The sequence below is a fragment of the Panthera uncia genome (genome assembly GCF_023721935.1).
Source record: "Panthera uncia isolate 11264 chromosome E2 unlocalized genomic scaffold, Puncia_PCG_1.0 HiC_scaffold_19, whole genome shotgun sequence".
In the NCBI taxonomy this organism is placed as follows: domain Eukaryota; kingdom Metazoa; phylum Chordata; class Mammalia; order Carnivora; family Felidae; genus Panthera; species Panthera uncia.
The window spans coordinates 18,767,935-18,786,053 of record NW_026057588.1 but is presented as its reverse complement, the minus strand read 5'-3'; the positions used below and the strand labels follow the sequence as shown (position 1 = coordinate 18,786,053).

Genomic DNA, 18,119 nt, shown 5'->3' with positions numbered 1-18,119 from the left:
TGGTTTTCCCTGCAGAGCACAGTGGAGCCCTGCCAGGCAGGCGTGTGTGATGATGCAGCCACAGTCATCACCGGTCCAGACCGCACTGTGGGTTACGGGTGGGCCTGGTGGGCGAAGGCGCTCTTGGCTTACAGCCGTTTCACTGAAAAATGACATGATTTCATTCACTTATCAACTGTTTTTTTTTTTTTCAACGTTTTTTATTTATTTTTGGGACAGAGAGAGACAGAGCATGAACGGGGGAGGGGCAGAGAGAGAGGGAGACACAGAATCGGAAACAGGCTCCAGGCTCCGAGCCATCAGCCCAGAGCCTGACGCGGGGCTCGAACCCACGGACCGCGAGATCGTGACCTGGCTGAAGTCGGACGCTTAACCGACTGCGCCACCCAGGCGCCCCACTTATCAACTGTTTATCGACTATCTCCTGTTAGATGTTGACTAAACTCCCACCCCCTGCCCTCGAGGAGCACGAAACCTGGTGGGTGCCCAGGTATTTAACTAGATACAGACAGGTGTTAGCTTGGACGGGCGGGCCACACCCACGTGAGCAAGAAAACCCAAGGTTTTGTGTCCTTAGACGGCAGTTCTACAAAGCGTGTGGCATCTTAGCAAAGGAAATGTGGGAAAAACCTGTGAAAAATCTGAAGTGTTAATTTTTCTTAAACGTAGGTGATATAATTGTGACGACACCGCACAGCCTCCTGAGACTTCTCCAGTATCAGAGCTTGTTATTTCTCAGACTCTGTCACCTCATTTTGGATGAGGTGGAAGTATTATTCTTTGAAGCTAACGAAGAAGTAAGTACGGTGTCCATCGAGACGTCATTATCACTTGGAAATAGATATATATATGATGAAAGTCTCACCTGCTTTTAGGAATCTGGAAAAGCATCTAGTTGGGGAGGAAGCCAGTTCATCTAAAAAAGTTTTCCCTTTAGAACTTTGATCACTGTGAAGAAAGAAAATTTGTCTGAAATTGTCTTCCCACGTTTTAAAATTCTCTTTGAAGAGCAAAAATTCTTTTCCAGAGAGGGTTTTCTAAAATACTGATATTTTTGCGATTATGGAAGCAATACGTTTTATTTTAGAAAATTTGGGATGCAGAGAAGAGTACTTGAAAAACCCCAGCGTCCGTAGTCGGACACTCAGAGCAATGACTCTTATTGTTTTGGAGTAATTCCTGTGTCAGTACATACAACTAACAACATCAGGCCTTATTTTATGGCTAGTTTATAACTTGCATTTTCCAGTAAGCAGCATCATGAGTATTATTAGTAATTATTCTACCGCATGATTGTTCACTGGACATAGGGAGTCCTGTGGGTGTAACATAATTTTTTTTTTTTAATTTTTTTTTTCAACGTTTTTTATTTATTTTTGGGACAGAGAGAGACAGAGCATGAACGGGGGAGGGGCAGAGAGAGAGGGAGACACAGAATCGGAAACAGGCTCCAGGCTCCGAGCCATCAGCCCAGAGCCTGACGCGGGGCTCGAACTCACAGACCGCGAGATCGTGACCTGGCTGAAGTCGGACGCTTAACCGACTGCGCCACCCAGGCGCCCCTGTAACATGATTTTTTAAATGGTCTTATTTTTGGACATTTGGCAGTGTGTGTGTGTGTGTGTGTCTAAAGAACATACATCTTTCTTGCGTGTTTCCCTTAGGATAAATTCCTAGGAAGGGGATTAATGGGTCAAAGACTCTGAATTCTTATAAGAAGGCATTTCTGGGGCACAGCATAACACGATGACCACAGGCATTTCATTTGGGAGCAAGGACACCCCCAGGTTCAAGTCTGGGCTTTGTTACTTGCTGACTGTATGGCCTGTGCAGGGTTTCTGAATGCCTCTAAAGCCTCAGTTCTTATTTGCAAAACTAATATCCAGAATACTGCATCATATAGTTGCCTTTCTGAAAGCAGAGACTGATTTACGCTCCCATGGACAATGCACCACCACACCACATGCCCTGCGGCCCCCGGCAGTGGTCCGGCTTGGTCCGGCTTTCATTTTCAGTCTCCTCATTACATATGGTGTCTCGTGAGCATAATCTGTACTTCCTGGCTGACTTGTATACCGGCCACTCCTACTGTTCTTCTGTGAACTGCTTGTTCATTTTCTCTGCTTATTTTCTGTCGGCAGGATCACCTTTTTCTAGTCCATTCGTAGAACTTTTTATGTAAGGATATTAATTCTTGGTTGCATATGTCACACGCATTTTACCCAGATACCGTTTGTGTTTTGATTTTGTTTATACTTAACATTCTCCCCTTTGTAGTTTTCTTCTTTTCTTTGGAAGGGCCTTCTCCACTCTGAGAACAGAAAGTGTGCAATTCTTTACCACTTATGTTCCTGTCAACCAACTATTATTCCCTTTTGAAATAAAAATGAAATTAATTATACTCACTTTTTTAGATGTTCGCTATATTAGATAACTTTAAAAAAAACATTGACGTTGAAGAAAGGGAATCTGCACCACATCAGATTGTTGCTGTTGGAGTTCATTGGAGCAGACATATAGAACAGTTGATGAAAGAGTTCATGAATGACCCCTACGTTGTGGTCACGGCCATGGAAGAGGCTGCTCTCTATGGCAGCGTCCAGCAGGTGCGGGCTCGTGGGCGTGGGGTGAGGGCGGTCAAGGGCTGAGGAACACAAGCAGGTAGCCTCCATTTCATGGCTTAATAAAGTAAAATTTTGCAGCTTTCATCTACACGAGTCTATAATCGTGTATTTAGATTTATATTGTCGTTCTATACGTTCTTTTCTGTTAAAATCCTAACTTAGCGATGAAAAGTGAAGCTGGGGCACCTGGAATGTGTTTAAAACCACACTGTTTCTGCCTTTCGTTACCAGGTAGTGCACCTTTGCCTGGAATGTGAAAAAACCTCTACTTTACTCCAGACTCTAGATTTCATTCCAAGTCAAGCACAAAAGACCTTGATCTTCACCAGTTCTGTAGCTGAAACAGAAATCGTGTGTAAGGTGAGCCTTCCACACAGAAAATGTCTGTATTTTTTGTTTGAACCATGATTGAATCTCAAAATCATCAGAGAATTACCAGGTAGTTAAATATTTGCCAGGGGAATAAAACTGGACAAGTTTATCAGAGGAGGAGGTGGCTGGTGCTGCAGAGAATAGACAGCAGTGAGAAAGGACAGTGGTGGGGGGGGGGGGGGTGGTGCTGGGGGTGGCCTGGAGGGAGGAGCTAAGTAGGTGGGACCATCCTTTCCATGGAAGCAGACATTCCCCAAGGAGGGTGCTTTGTGCTTTGTTGTTAAAAGGATCTCATTCACGAAGAAATGCCAGCGTCTTCTGTAGCCTCTGTTTAAAAAACCAGAGACAATAACACCAAGAGATCGCATCATATGGCTAGAAAAGCCAAATAAATTGTCTACAGATTTATTTAATTAATCTAATTCTACATAAATTAATACTAAAATGTGTAAATGAAGCCAAATACAAATTAAAATACAAGAATCAGTATATCCGCCTTTCAGCAATGATGAACTGGAGGTCTTGTGAAAAGATGTGACATGTGTTGGCACATAAATTTTGGTGTGTGTGTGTGTGTGTGTATACATGTATATCCATGTGTATAAATACACACATCTATATATGCGCGCATTACTTAAAAGGAAGGAAAATGGTTTTAGCAAGATAATGTTTGTTTCACTTGAGCAAGCTTTTAGATACAAACTGTAGAATTTTGGAAATACATTTGTTTAAACTTACAATCATCTTGTTCTTACAATTAGTGGATCGATGAGATAATCCCCTCACAGATAATTTTAAATGTTTTATACTGGTAATTATTGATGGAACAGTTAACTTTAAGCTTATGTTCCTGACTGTGAATTGGCTTATTTGGTTTCATCTTTAGGTAGTAGAAAGCAGTTCAATATTTTGCTTGAAAATGCATAAAGAAACGGTTTTTAATTTAAAAAGTGTTTTAGAACAGTGGAAGAAGAAGTTAAGTTCTGGCTCTCACGTTGTATTAGGTAAGTGTTTTAATTTCTACTTCTGTTTAGAGAAGGCTGCTGAGCCCATGGGAATCATGTCTTCAGCTTATTTGAATATCTTGTCTCCAAATTTCTCATCACTTCGCAGATCTCCTGAGAATTTATTAGTAACGTCAGTCCCAAAATGAAAGTTAAACTCCACTAAGATTTTGGTGTTGAGGCAAATGCGGGGGCCCCCGGAGCACTCGTGGCAGAAGTCAGCAGCCCTTAGCGCAGACCTTGTCCCTGGGGCTGCAGGTTGAGGGCCACCATCTCCTTTGTGTGTGTGTATGCACGCCTCTGACGCAATCTATCACAGATGGTTGTGAACAATGACGTTAGAGATCTGAAAGTCAAACTGTAAGATAAGTGAAAAATAGATGGGCAGCCTAGATTTGTAATAGAAAGGGGCATTTTCCAAGCTAAAGTTAGGGAGACGACTTTTCTCTGGAATGTGATCACGGGGCTGTGACATTTGGGGGGAGGGGAGTCGGGGAAGGAGTTTGTTGGCACCTACACAGTGAAGTGCGGTAGAGACACGTGTTGAGGTACGATTACGGAATTGCTGTGTAGCATCAGTGCAGGGAGCTATGCCTCATCTGTGGTTGTCGGATCCTTGTCTCCAGCCTTAACTGACGACTGCATACCGCTCTTGACCATCACCGATGCCACGTGCGTGATTCACTTCAGCTTCCCTTCCTCACCAAAGATTTTTGGTGGGCGTCTGTATTGCATGTCTGACCATTTTCAGAGTCCAACCGAGCAGGTTTGATTAATTTTCGTTATCTCTAAATATTCCCCTGGCATTTTCTGTGCAATGAGAAATGCAGAGTCCGCGGGGTTTTATCAGTTAGACTGGGATGGACGACCTGCTTCCTTTATTCGCCCCCGATTTTAAGGGTTCGCCTGCAGAACAGGGAGATAAGAAAACCAAATCTGTCTTGCTGCTGACGGAGAGAAATGCGTGCCACGCGGTCGGGGTCCTGCGCTACCTGGAGCGAGCCGATGCCAAGATTCCCGTGGAGCTGTATGAGTTTACTGCGGGGGTTCTGGAAGCCAAAGAAGATAAGAAAGCCCGAAGGCCTCTTTGTCCGTATCTTAAGTCTTTTGGTTTTTGCAAGTAAGCCAGTCATTTGTTTAAAACCTTGAAATGTACAGTAAAGTGCACAGTGATATACTTTTACTGCTGGAAGACCTTTACATATGTACGCACAGTATACACCGCCACCCAGTCCTAGAGGTTCTCCCCCTGCTCCTTCCCAATCTGCCCTCCCCTGGAGGTAACTGCCCCTAAATATCTGTCAACATTGATTAATTTTGCTCGTTTCCCAACTTTATATAAATGGAATTGTACGCTCAGCTTACTATCTGCAACATTCATCTCTGTTCCTGTGTGTATTGGGTGGATTTATTTATCTGTTGATGTAATGGCTCGATACTCTATTGTATGAATATATCACAATGTATACATCCATTTTCCTGTTGATGGGAGAGCAGTTGTTTCCAGCTTTTGGCTATTATGTATGAAACTCCCCTGAACACTCTTGCACATGTCCCTTTGTGGAAACACGCACCCATTTCTCCTGGGTGTAGACTTTGGGATTGCTGGGTCATGGGGTGAGCGCCTGTCTAACCTTCCCAAGGTGTGTGACGGGTTCATGACCCCGTCAGCAGTGTGTGGGAGAGCAGAGTTTCTCCATATCCTCACCGACAACACGGTGTTGGCGGGGGTGGCGGTTTCCATTTGTATTTCCCTAGTAATTTATGATGTGGAGTGTCTTTTCATATGCTTGTGGGACATTTGACCATCCTTTTCTTGTGAAGTGTCTGTTCGGTTCTTTTGCCCATTAAAAAAAATGTTTGTTTATTTGGTGGGGGAGATGGGCAGAGAGAGAGAGGGAGAAAGAGAGAATCCCAAGCAGGCTCCACACTCAGTGCAGAGCCCAGCCCATGGCTTGATCCCTCAAATCACGAGATCATGACCTGAGCCGAAATCAAGAGTCCGAGGCTTAGCCAGCTAGAGCCACCCAAGCGCCCCTCTTTCGCCAATTTTTTAAATTGGGTGTTGTTCTTTTTCTTATTGCTTTGTAGGAGTAGTTTATTTATTCAACATATAACTACTTTGTCAGATATATGCCTTGAGATCTTCTCCCAGTTCATGGCTTGCCTTTTCACTGTGCTTTTAAATTTTTATTTACTACTTTTAATTAATTAACTAATTAATTAATTATGAGAGCAAGGGAGGGGCAGAGAGAACAAGGGACAGAGAGAATCCCAAGAGCCAGAGGTGGGGCTTGAACTCCCTAACCATGAGATGATGACCTCAGCCAAAATCAAGAGTCAGATATTTAACCGACTGAGCCACTCAGGTGCCCGCCTTTTCATTGTAAGTCTTTTGGTGAGCAGACCTTTTTAATTTTGATGAACTATTTCATGGTTACTATTGTTTAGTGTCCTTATGTAAGAAATATTTGCCTATCTCTAGGTCATGAAGACATTCTTCTGTATTTTCTTTTAGAAGCTTTATGGATGGTTTCACACTTAGGTATATAATCTAGTGTGAGAATTTTTGTTTAAAGTGTGAGGTACGGGGCAAGGGTTACTTTTTTCCACGTGGGTAATCATTTGCTCCAGTGGCCTTTATTTAAAACATCAATGTGTTGTCGCTCAGTTGGTGCCTTTGACATAAACCAGATGATAGCATACGTGCTCCGTTTGTGGACTGTGTTACATTGGTCTCTTTGTTCTTACACTGGTACCACACTTTCTTAAGTACTGTAGCTTATAGTTTAGCAAGCCTTGGAACCTGGTATGCAAATTCTCCAACTTTGCTCTTCGTCAAGGTTGTTTTGACTTTTAAGTCCGCTCCATCTCCACATACATTTTGGAATAGGCTTGTCAGTTTCTTCAGAAACATTGTCTGAATTTTGATAGCACGTGTGTTGATACTATAAATCAACTTGGAGAGGATGGTTATCTTAACAGTCACGGGAGCCTTCTCCCTGATCCGGACATGATGCCAGTGCTTGATCTGTGATCACTGGGACTGGGTAGGAGGAGTCTAGTATCTATCAGATAACTATTGACATTAACTTTTTTGTATTATGGTACATTAAACAGGTTATTAGTGGCAGTTTCTATTATGCCTTTAAACAGAATATTGACTTTTGAAACAGAAGCTCTGTTTTCTCAGTTTGGGTTACAGAGTGACTTCTGGTTTAGAGGTTATTAGTAGCCTTTGTTGTGGGTTGTGGGGATGAATTTCTGATTTCAGGGTCTTTGTTTCGGAAGTACATTTTGTTCATTTACAGACTGTCCAGAGAAATAATGAAGTAACTCTTGAAGTTTATTTAGTGTTAATTAAATTTTAGGACCCTTTTTCGGTAATGTGCATGTTGTTAGTGTCTAAAGTATTTAAAATGGTTACTTAACTTTAAAGTATTTGGGATAAAAGTTCTCTGATTTCAATTACAGATTAATTTTCCTGAAGAATACTTTAAAATACATTAAAATTACTGTTTTTTGTTTGTTTTTAAAACCCAGTTACTTTTTTTTTCAGAGACAAAAGGATCTGTCCTGATCGACACCATATTAATCCAGAAATAGACATGCCAAGGAAATTATCCAACCAAACTCTACCAACATTTGGATACATCAAAGTAAGTTTTGCTGAAGATCCTTTTGTCCAGTAATTAATGACCATTTTAATGAACTTATTCCATTCATAGGAGCAGAATAATTATGACACTATTAATGTACCACCATTAATGTGACAGTAGCCATGTGTCCTTACGAGATGCCTTATTTCAAGACCCCAGTTTATTTAGAAAACCAACATCAAATGGAGAAAATAGATAAACCAACCTCAACAATCAAAGGATTTTTTTTTTAGTTGTACTTTCAGAAAGAAAGTTGTTTCCATTGGGGACTACTAAAAATAGTGCAGTGATAACACATGTCTCTTCACGATATCCATGGTCCTTTGAGGAAATTCTGAAATGTAGATAAAGTTGCTGACTTAAGAGTTTGTCACTTTCTTTTGAATCCTTTTTAATACTTCTTCTTTTCTTCTTTTTGTTTTTAAATTTTTTTTGATGTTTATTCATTTTTGAGAGAGAGCACAAGCAGGGGAGGGGCAGAGAGAGAGGAAGACACAGAATCCAAAGCAGGCTCCAGGCTCCGAGCTGTTAGCACAGAGTCCAATGTGGGGCTCGAACCCACAAACTGCGAGATCATGACCTGAGCCGAAGTCGGACACTTAACCGACTAAGCCACCCAGGCACCCCTCTTCCTTTCTTCTTGAGTTCAGGACTTCTTTTTACCTTCCCTTTTCCCTAAAGCAACTATGTTCTGCTCATTTGTGCCATTCTGTCTCCCTAGTTCTGTTACCTCATTTCTGAGTTTTTCTGGTCTATGTTCCTTTATACATGTTGTTTATCATGTATGTCTCTCTCTCTCTATGTGTGTGTGTGTGTATATATATATATGTGTGTGTGTGTGTGTGTGTGTATGTGTGTATGTATGTGTATATACGTATATGTGTATATATTCTCTCTCCCTCTCGAGAGGATTTTATATATATATATATATATATATATATATATATATATACACACATATATACACACACACACACACATATATATATACACACGCACACACATATATATATACACACACGTGTGGGGCTTGAACTCACAATCTCAAGATCAAGAGTCGCATGCTCCACTGACTGAGCCAGCCCGGCTCCCCATTATTTTCTTAATTAACAAGAGGAAAGGTAGCTTGTTTTCAAGTTGAAGGGTACAGTTTTGATCTAGGTTGTGGATACATCTTTCCCAGTGACTCCCATTATCTGCAGGGACTGTTACTCTCCTTATTCTCTTTTTTGTTATAACTTAATATGGAATTTGGTCTTAATGCTTTGCTACAGCTCCTTTTCAGATAAAATATATCTCCCTTGAATTTTAGAATGTCTGAGTCAGGGTAACATTGATAATTTCCAAGTCTCCTTTTCTGCTGTTTCTTTCTTGTAATTAAAATAGGTGGGGACATAGTTTCTGAGATTGTGCAGATTTCCTGGCTCCATTTCCGTCTCCCACATGCATCTGGCCCTTCATGTCTGTTGTCTTTGGATGGATAGTTTGCAGACTTCCTGGGGCTCCAGCCTTCACCCACTGTTGGAATGGAAGAAAACCTGCCAGGCTCAGTTGCTCCCGTCTCACTGGCCCTCCCCCCACCCCACCCCCGCCCCCACCCACGGTGTTTCCACTGAGTACCTGTAGCCGCTTGTGGACTCCTGTGTTTAGGCCCATCTGTGTTTAGGCTCTTGCATGTGCTTCTTCCTGCACAGACGGTGATACACGCAGGCTTCGTGATGCGGCTGGGTTTGGCTCATCTGCTTATTTTGTTGTTGTTCTTTAAATTAATAGATACTTTACTTATGTATTTTTAAATGATTATTATTTTTAAGAGAGAAAGCACGTGTATGTGCACGCTCACGAATCAGAAATAGAGAGGGAGACAGAGGATCTGAAGCGGGCTCTGTGCTGACAGCAGAGAGGCCGATGTGGGGCTTGAACTCACAAACAATGACATCGTGACCTGAGCCAAAGTTGGACGCTTAGCTGACTAAGCCATCCAGGCACCTCTAGATATCTATTTTTTAGAGCAGTTTAAGTTTGCAGAAACACTGAACAGAAAATACAGAGTTCCCGATACCACCCAACAGCTTCCCCTATTAGTAACATCTTGCATTAGTGTGGCACATGTGTGACAATAGATGAGTCAGAATTGATACGTTTAGTTGTTAACTGAAGTCTGTAGTTTACATTAGGATTCATTCCCTGTAGCGAACATTGGGTGGATTTTACCAAATGCCGAGTGACACATGACTCTACGTTGGTGCCACAGAACTCTTCAACGGCTCAGGACCCCCCTGCTCCACCCTTCCTCTCTTCCCTGAAACTCTCAGCAGTCGCTGATATTTTACTGTCTCATATTTTTGCCTTTTCTAGAATGTCATACAGTTGGAACTGTACCTTATGTAGGCTTTTCTGGCTTTTTTCATTTTTCAAACTGGCTTCTTTTTATCCCTTAATAGGTCATTTCTTTTTATTGCTCAATATACCATAGTGTATCCATTCACCTTTTGAAGGACATCTCACTTGCTTCCATGTTTTGGCAATTATGAATAAAACTAAGGTAAATATTTGTGTGCAGGTTTTTGTGCAGACGTAAGTCTTCAACTCATTTGGATAATGACAAGGAATGCGATTGTTGGCTTGTATAGTAAGGCTGTTTTTCTCCGTAAGAAACTGCCCCACTGTTATGTGAAGTGACTGCACCATTTGTATTCCTACCAGCAAAGAATGAGAGGTCCTGTTGCTTCACCCCTCTCCAGTAGCTAATGTTGTCAGCGTTTCGGATTCTGGCCATGCCAGTAGGTGTGTAGTGGTACCTGATTGTTTCAATTTGCAGTTCCCTGATGATGTTTGATGTTGGGCATCTTTTCGTGTGCTTACTTGTCACCCGTATGTCCTCTTTGGTGAGCTCTCTGTTCAGGGTGCTTTGCCCATTTTTTAATTGGGTTGTCTGTTTTCTAATTGTTGAGTTTTAAGAGTTCTTTGTAGATTTTGGATACCAGTCCTTTATCAGATACGTGGTTTGCAAAAATTTTCTCCTAGTCTTGTGGCTTGTCTTTTCGTTCTCCTTAGAGTGCCTTTTGCAGAGCAGAGGTTTTTAATTGTAATGAAGTCCCAACTTTCCACTTGTTTTTCTCATGGAATCATGCTTTTGGCATATCCACAGAGTCATCATGAAACCCAAGGTCAGTTAGATTTTCTCCTTTGTTATCTTCCTCATCTGCTTTTATTTTGGGGTCTGTGGGGATATTTTGTCGATTAGCTTTGTTGTAAAGTATGCCCCCGGTATTTGGTTTTGCCATCTCATTGCTCTGTCTTTACATGGGGATTCAGAGTCAAAACACATGACACTTCACCACTGTCACCTTCCCAGAACCCCTCTAACCAGATCCTCCCTTTTAATCTGCTCTATTGAGGTTCAGTGTGCATACAGTAAAAATCATTATTTTAAATGTATAGTTTGTTGAGTTTTGAGAAATATGTACAATCATGTAACCACTGCCACAGTCAAGATATGAACATTATTACTGCCTCAGAAAGGTCTCTCCTGGCCCCTCATCCCCAACCCCAACTCCTGGCAGCCACTGGACCTGCTTTCTGTCACTAGACCTTTGTGTTTACTAGAATTTCTTGTAATGGAATCATACAATACGTAGTCTTTTGAGTCTTATCTCTGTTATTCAGCATAATGCTTTTGAGATTCACCTTTTTCCTTATCGAGTAGGATTCCCGTGGATTGCCTGTCTGTTCACAAGTTCATGCCATTTGAGTTGTTTGCAGTTTCTGGCTGCTGTGAATTTCTGTGTTGCAAATCTTTTTAGATCTGTATCTTCATGTTTTTTGAGTGAGACAGTGGAATTGCTGGGTCGTGTGTGTGTGTGTGTGTGTGTGTGTGTGTGTGTGTAAGAACTCGCCAAACAGTTTTCTTTAGTGGTGGTACCATTTTACATTCTCACCAGCATTGCATACAAGAGTTCCAGTAGGTGCATATTCTCAATACATGGTGTTCTCAGTCTTTAATTTTTGCCACACCATTGCATTTGCACAGATAATCTTATTTGCATTTCTCTGGTGATAATCTTGGACCTCTTTTCACTGCTCATTTGGCCCTTTGTATCTCTTTTATGAACTCTCTTTTCACACTTTTTGCCCATGTTTTTGCCTATTTTTAAATTTGAGTTGTTGAGTTTAAGAGTTCTTCATGTATTATGGGTATCCTTTGTCAGATAAATTGCTAATATTTTCCCTCGGTTGAAAAGCAGAAGTTTTTAATTTTGATGAAGTCTTCTTTCTCACTTTTTTATTTTACATTTTGTGCTTTTCATGCCATAAGAAATCCTTGCCTACCCTACGATTGCAAAGATTTTTCCCTATTATTTTATTCTAGAAGTTTTATGGTATTACATTTAGGTCTGTGATACATCTCAAATTAGTGTGTGTGTGTGGGGGGTATGGATAAGGGACAGGTTTTTCCCTTATAGATAAATGGTTGCACTAGCATCATTTATCATAAAGACCTTCGTTTCCCCTTAAATTACACTAGTACCTTTTATATAAATTAGGAAACCATATTTGTGAATTATGAATTTTTTCTTCTATTCTTTGGTCTGTTTGTGTACCCTTGTAAGGTGCCACATTGGTTTGACTACTGTCGCTTTATAAATAATCCTGGAGACTGGTAGGGAGGTCTTCCCAACTTGCCTGTCGTCTTTAATATCCTTCTGACATTGAAAAATTTTAAAGCAGCTTGCTAGTTTCTACTTAGAAGCCTGACGGGATTTCAAAGGGCATTGCATTGAGTCTATAGATTAATATGGGAAGAATTGACAATAAGTATCTTAACAATACTGAGTCATCTTGTCCATTTACATGGTACAGCTATCACTCCATTTATCTAGGTCATCTTTAATTTCTCTAAGCAACGTGTTATAATTTTTGGTAGGCTGATCTTGTACTTTGTTAACTTTATCCCTCATAGGTCATGTTTTTGGACATTAATGTTATTTTTCTTTAAACTTCATTTTCTGATTATTTAGAAATGCAGTTGATTTGTGTGTCCTTACCTTGTATCCTGCGACTGTAGCAAAGTGAATTAGTTATGTGCAGGACTGTTGGTGAGAGTGGAGTCAAAACAGGCAGGGGTGTGACTAGAAGGGACCCTTCTGGTGTGCCCAGGACCAGGGATTTTCTGGGCACATGGGATGTTTAGTGCTGAAAGCAGGAAAGCCCCAGACAGACCAGGATGAGCTGGTCACCCTTTCTGGAGGCCTCCTTTGGTCCACAAGCTTCTTTTTGCCCCCTCTATTCTGCCAACTTAATGTGTCTTCAGATGTGCTAATGCCATGCAAAGGTGATAACCACAGACTGCCACATCTGGGGCCTGGATTTTGTTCACTGTGTGTGCTGAGGTCTGTGAGGCTTAACACAGAGGCTCCTAAATTGGGAAATATGGGAGAAAAGAAACTCTCCCCTTTACTCCTGTCACCTTAAAACAATCATCATTAGCATCTTAGTACATTTAGTTTGTCATTTTTCTTTGTGCATCCTTTATTTCTTCTTAATTTTTTAAAATATTTATTTTGGAGAGAGACAGAGTACGAGCAGGGGAAGAGCAGAGAGAGAGGGAGACACAGAATCTGAAGCAGGCTCCAGGCTCCGAGCTGTCAGCACAGAGCCTGAATACGGGGCTCAAACTCGTGAACTGTGAGATCATGGCCTGAGCCGAAGTTGGACGCTTAACCAAATGAGCCGCTCTTTGTGCCCCTCTTTGTGCATATTTTAAAAGATTTGTCGTTGGTGTATATATTATGTCCTGCTTAGCTCTCGGAACGTCATAGCGGGCATATTGTCCGTACCACCGTGTGGTCACTGTCTGCCATCAGGCAGTGGGCCTCTGAATGGTGGGGGAGAAGGCTTCCCTGGCAGAGGCCATCTGTCATGCAGGAAGGGATGCCGGGCTCCCTGCCTGGGATGGCGGCGGGCCTGAGTAAGCACTGAGCGTTTATTCAGGCAGCTTCCTCCACGGTGCTGCAGAATGGCTGGCTCGGGACCCGTGACAGACATGCTACCTGTCCTCCTGTTGGGAGGGTCTGCAGTGGACAGGTGAGTCAGAAAGATGGTGACACGTGCTGTGGAGAAGGTGAAATGCAGCAGAGTCCCAGGGGGTATGCTGGGTACACGTGCTGGAGGACAAGGGGCCTGTGGAAACTGTGGGCAGGGAGGGACTCCGAGGGGTCAGCTACACTGAGAGCCAAATGAGAAGAAGGATCTGGCCACGAGAAGACCTGGGGAGGATTGTTCCGGGGTGAGGAACCAGCGAATCTCCCCGCAGCAGAGTTAACATGGAAGTGTTTGTGGCACAGGACAGGGCTCGTTGGCAACGAGAGGGGGAGAATGGCCAGCAGTGGAGCCCAGGGGCGCCACAGAGGAGGGCCGTGGGCTGCCAGCCCCGTGACGTTGATCGTGAGGGGCGACCCTGCCCCTCCTTGCCTGCCCCTGCCTCCCAGTGAGCAGCACCTTCTCCGCCGGTAACTGTTCTGTCCTGGTGCCTGCTGCCGGTAGCTCGTGACTCCCCACCTTCACGTGGACGTTTTGCTCCGTGTCTAGACCGCCTTCTCCGTGCTTTTGCTAACATACGTGCTCCCCGGCATTGCTCCTCGTGCACTGCCCACCCCGCATACACTTGCCTGTGCAGAGCTGTCTTTCCGCTCATGTGCCGGCTGCGGCACATCTGTCCGCCCGTGGGTTGCTGGGGGTCCTTCTAGGACATGGCTCGTCTCGTATCCCTAGCGCCTCATACACCGTAGGCCCTCGATACGGTACCGCCTGTTACCGGAACACAGATCAGAAAGAGCTCCAGACCCAGGGATGCTATTTAAGAACAACTTTTGCAAAGTTCAATTAAGTAAACAAAGGAACACTTACAATTTATAATGAAGCTTTAAAGTAATGAGGCTAACAGAAAGTCTTCCCGTAGGGCTTAAAGTGAAACCACACTTACTTGTGAGTCCGCTAAGGTTTCCTGTTGTTTGTTGGCCTGTTTCCTCGTTTGCATTTCCGTCCCTGCTGGCCTGCTTTGGGCCCTTCGGTCATGTGCTGATTTCGGCAGGTACCTTTTTGGCTTAGATTGAGTTTGTTTTCTAGATATGTTTGCTGTTTCTTTTTGTTCCCCCAGATAATACCCTTTTATATTTTGAATGCAACGCATTACTTTGGCCGTATAGTTGATAAGCACGTGGATCTTTATGCAACCCTTAATGCTGAAATGAACGAGTATTTTAAGGGTAACAGCAATAACACAGCTGTTGAAAAGGTGGAAAAATTTGGATTATATGGATTAGCAGAAAAAACACTTTTTCACAGGTAAAGGTCTATTTATTTCGTCTCTAAAAGTTGGGAAGCATTTGTCCCAGTGGTTTCGAATCCCTGTTTTGACCTGTGTCCATGTGACCCAGTGTGCACGTACGCAGCCTGGCTGCCGGCCGGGAGGGTGGTGGCAGCATCGCGTCCCCCCGCAGCTGCCTGGCACGGCGCCGTGCCTGTGACTTACCCAGCCCTGGGCTCCTGAGCACAGAGCGTGGAGGACAGCGTATCATTCACACACCGGTTCCTGAGCCGTCGCTCTGTGCCCCCTACAGGCACACTTACATCATTCCTGTAAAGCTGTAAAGTGGGTCCCATCTTACAGATGAGCAAGTTGAGCCCCGGCGGGGTCACCTAGATTATGTGACCTCAGCTCAGTAAATGGCACAGTCGGTGTTCCGACACCGGCAGTCTGCCTCAGGGACCTGCTCACACCCGTGGTTGGCAGTCCAGACTCCGCTCGGTGGAGCCTAGAATGAGAACCTTCTAAAGTTCACCTTACTGTGTTGATTTTCGTTGTGTTGTCAGATAAGGGGATTTACTCTATTCAACGGTACTACCCAGTTTTTATTCTTCTACGTACTTGAATTAAACCATTCTGAGTACTCGTGACAGCTCCAGTTAATTTTTATTTCTAGTTTGGAATAAAACTGTGCAGTTAGGGTCTTTTTATTCATTTTGGATGTAATGACTAGGTTGAGGCAAAGAATGTGTTCCTTTGGGATCTCTGTGTCAAACTGAAGCCACTGTTGTTCTCCAGGGTTGAGGTGTTGGAGATGAGCCAAAAAGCAGATAGCTGGGGCCCGGACAGCGTCCTCGTCAAGTTTATAGACGAAGGCCGGACTGGACTCGTCACGAGACACCAATTGCTGCCTCTCCCAGAAAATTTCCACGCTCTGCCCCCGCAGGCGGTGGAGTTCATTGTTTGCAGAGTGAAACCCGCTGACAACGAAGTTGAATGGAACCCAAAGGTAAGTTATTTTGGCTCTTTATGTCCTGTTGACTTTGAGAATATACACAGAATGGAGGTTTATTTGAGTGTAGGCAGAATGCGTCCTGGTCCTGGCCAGTTAACGCAGCAGTTGCTTGGGTCCCTGCTGGTGCGGGAATGCGCTGACAGCAGCCGTCCCAGAGCCAGCTCCCAAGCCCCAGAGAACTGCCTGGCACCGTCGTCATCATTAGCACTCATGGTCTTGGAATTGGCAATGCATTGGCTGTCAGCTCGAGAAGAAACAGTGTAAGCACCAGGCGAATCCCCCTGGCAGATGGGGGTGGGGCCCCGGGGGCCCGGGTGATGGATACTCTCTGACCAGGCGGGGTGGCTCCCCTGTGGTTGGGACGATGGTCAAGGAGAGTCTGGAAGGGACATTTCCTCTGGGCCCCTCAGGAGGAATAGCTAGCATGTCACCTCGCAGACCGGATGAGGCACTGAAGGTGAAGGTGCACGGAAGACTGATCCCACGTGGGCTCACCTGGCTGTCCAAAGCGGGTGGGCTTTTCTCGGAGGTAAAATGTGCCTGAGAGAGTACTCAGGCACGTCTGGTCTGCCGTGGGCTCACGTGAGGGAAAAACAGCCACGTGCCTGGGAAAGGGTACACGGAAGCCCGGGGCCCCTCAATTCCAGGGCGCTTCGTTCTCATTGAGCTTCCAAAGAAATGGGCATCCATACTTTGAAGACTTGTTCACAGAGGAGAGAGGATACTTGGCCACAGTGGGGAAACATGCAGCTTGGGAGTCCAGAAGTGCCGTGTGCACCGTCCTTACCGAGCCCCACGGCTCAATACCCTTGTCCACAGAGGGGCACCGTGGCCTCTGTGACCCCGACCCCCCTCACGGGGAGGTGGGAAGGCACAAGGAAATACACGGAACAGGTTTTTGCAAAAGTACACAGCATAAACCGGGTAAGAGATTTTGTTAAAGCTTCAGATAAGTTACCTCTTTTACTTTTTCAGATCACTAGGTACATTCATCATAAAATCATTGGGAAATTGCATGATGCGAAAGTGATACTGGCTTTAGGAAACACAGTGTGGGTCGACCCCATGGTGAGTGTGTGTTTTTCTTTAAAGAAATCTGTGTTTGAATGGGCCCCTGAAATTATTCATATTATTCTAATTTGTGGCTTGAATAATTGTTTGCCTCGAGTAGATGGAGGTTTTGGGGGATCTCTGTGTTAGGGAGAGTTGGTTTTTTACATATTATTTGGGTCATGAATTTGGTTGTAGATTTCTTGTGTAAGAGAATCCTTTACGCTATAACCCAGCACTCACGATGGAGACCGGCGTTTTGAAACTCTCCTTGCTCCATCTGACAGTCTCCGATATTTATAATTCTGTTCCACTTTTTCAAGGTTTGGTTGTACACTATTAAGTCAGTTTCACAGTCCTCTGTCTCCACTGGTGGGGAGGCCCTACATCAGGACAGTGGCCCCCACGTGGGATCGGTCATGTCGAGGATTCTCGGGCTTTCAAAAATAGGTTTCGGGGTGCCCGGGTGGCTCATTCGGTTGAGCGTCCGACTTGGGCTCAGGTCATGATCTCACAGTTCGTGGGTTTGAGCCCCGCGTCGGGCTCTGTGCTGACCGTTCGGAGCCTGGAGCCTGCTTCGGATTCTGTGTCCCCCCCCCTCCTCCCCATCCCCCATTCACTGTCTCTCTCAAAAATAAATAAACATGTAAAAAAAATGTTTTTTTGAAAGGTAGGTTGAATTATGGTTGCAGTTTCTGCCTCATTCCTTCAGCAAATATTTATTGAGCACTAATATTTACGTGTTAGGTCCTGTGTGGGAGCGCTTGGCTTCTGTCCATGAACAAGACAGAACCTACCTTGAGAACCCTGCTTTTCAATTTGAAGTTTTGCTCCATTGGACTTAAATTAGCATGATGATAAGATTTAAAGGAATCCAGTTCTTAAGAACTGTTCCACTGGAAGTTATTTTTATGAGACTGGAAAAGCCTTAACACTTACAACAAGAAGCTTGGGTGTAAGATTTAGGGGTTCAGAAGAGAAAATGATTTTCACTAGAGAAGGTAGAGGTTGCCAATTTAGGTAAATGAAGATTTGGGGTCTTCAGTTTCCGTAATAGTCAATATTCTGGTTGTTTAATGGAGAAGA

General features: G+C 43.8%; 1 protein-coding gene across 2 annotated transcripts in view; it reads left to right on the top strand.

Annotated features, from left to right (window-relative positions):
* The window catches only part of TDRD12 (tudor domain containing 12), a 72,285-nt gene that overhangs the window by 40,864 nt on the left and 13,302 nt on the right, over window positions 1-18,119 (top strand). For both annotated transcript variants that reach the window (XM_049621256.1, XM_049621255.1), the window contains exons 16-25: window positions 670-797; window positions 2,415-2,606; window positions 2,856-2,984; window positions 3,883-4,000; window positions 4,627-4,766; window positions 4,900-5,120; window positions 7,560-7,659; window positions 14,819-15,006; window positions 15,767-15,977; window positions 16,959-17,051. In XM_049621256.1, coding sequence (XP_049477213.1) covers window positions 670-797; window positions 2,415-2,606; window positions 2,856-2,984; window positions 3,883-4,000; window positions 4,627-4,766; window positions 4,900-5,120; window positions 7,560-7,659; window positions 14,819-15,006; window positions 15,767-15,977; window positions 16,959-17,051 — 1,520 coding nt within the window. The remainder of the gene's footprint in view (window positions 1-669; window positions 798-2,414; window positions 2,607-2,855; window positions 2,985-3,882; window positions 4,001-4,626; window positions 4,767-4,899; window positions 5,121-7,559; window positions 7,660-14,818; window positions 15,007-15,766; window positions 15,978-16,958; window positions 17,052-18,119) is intronic.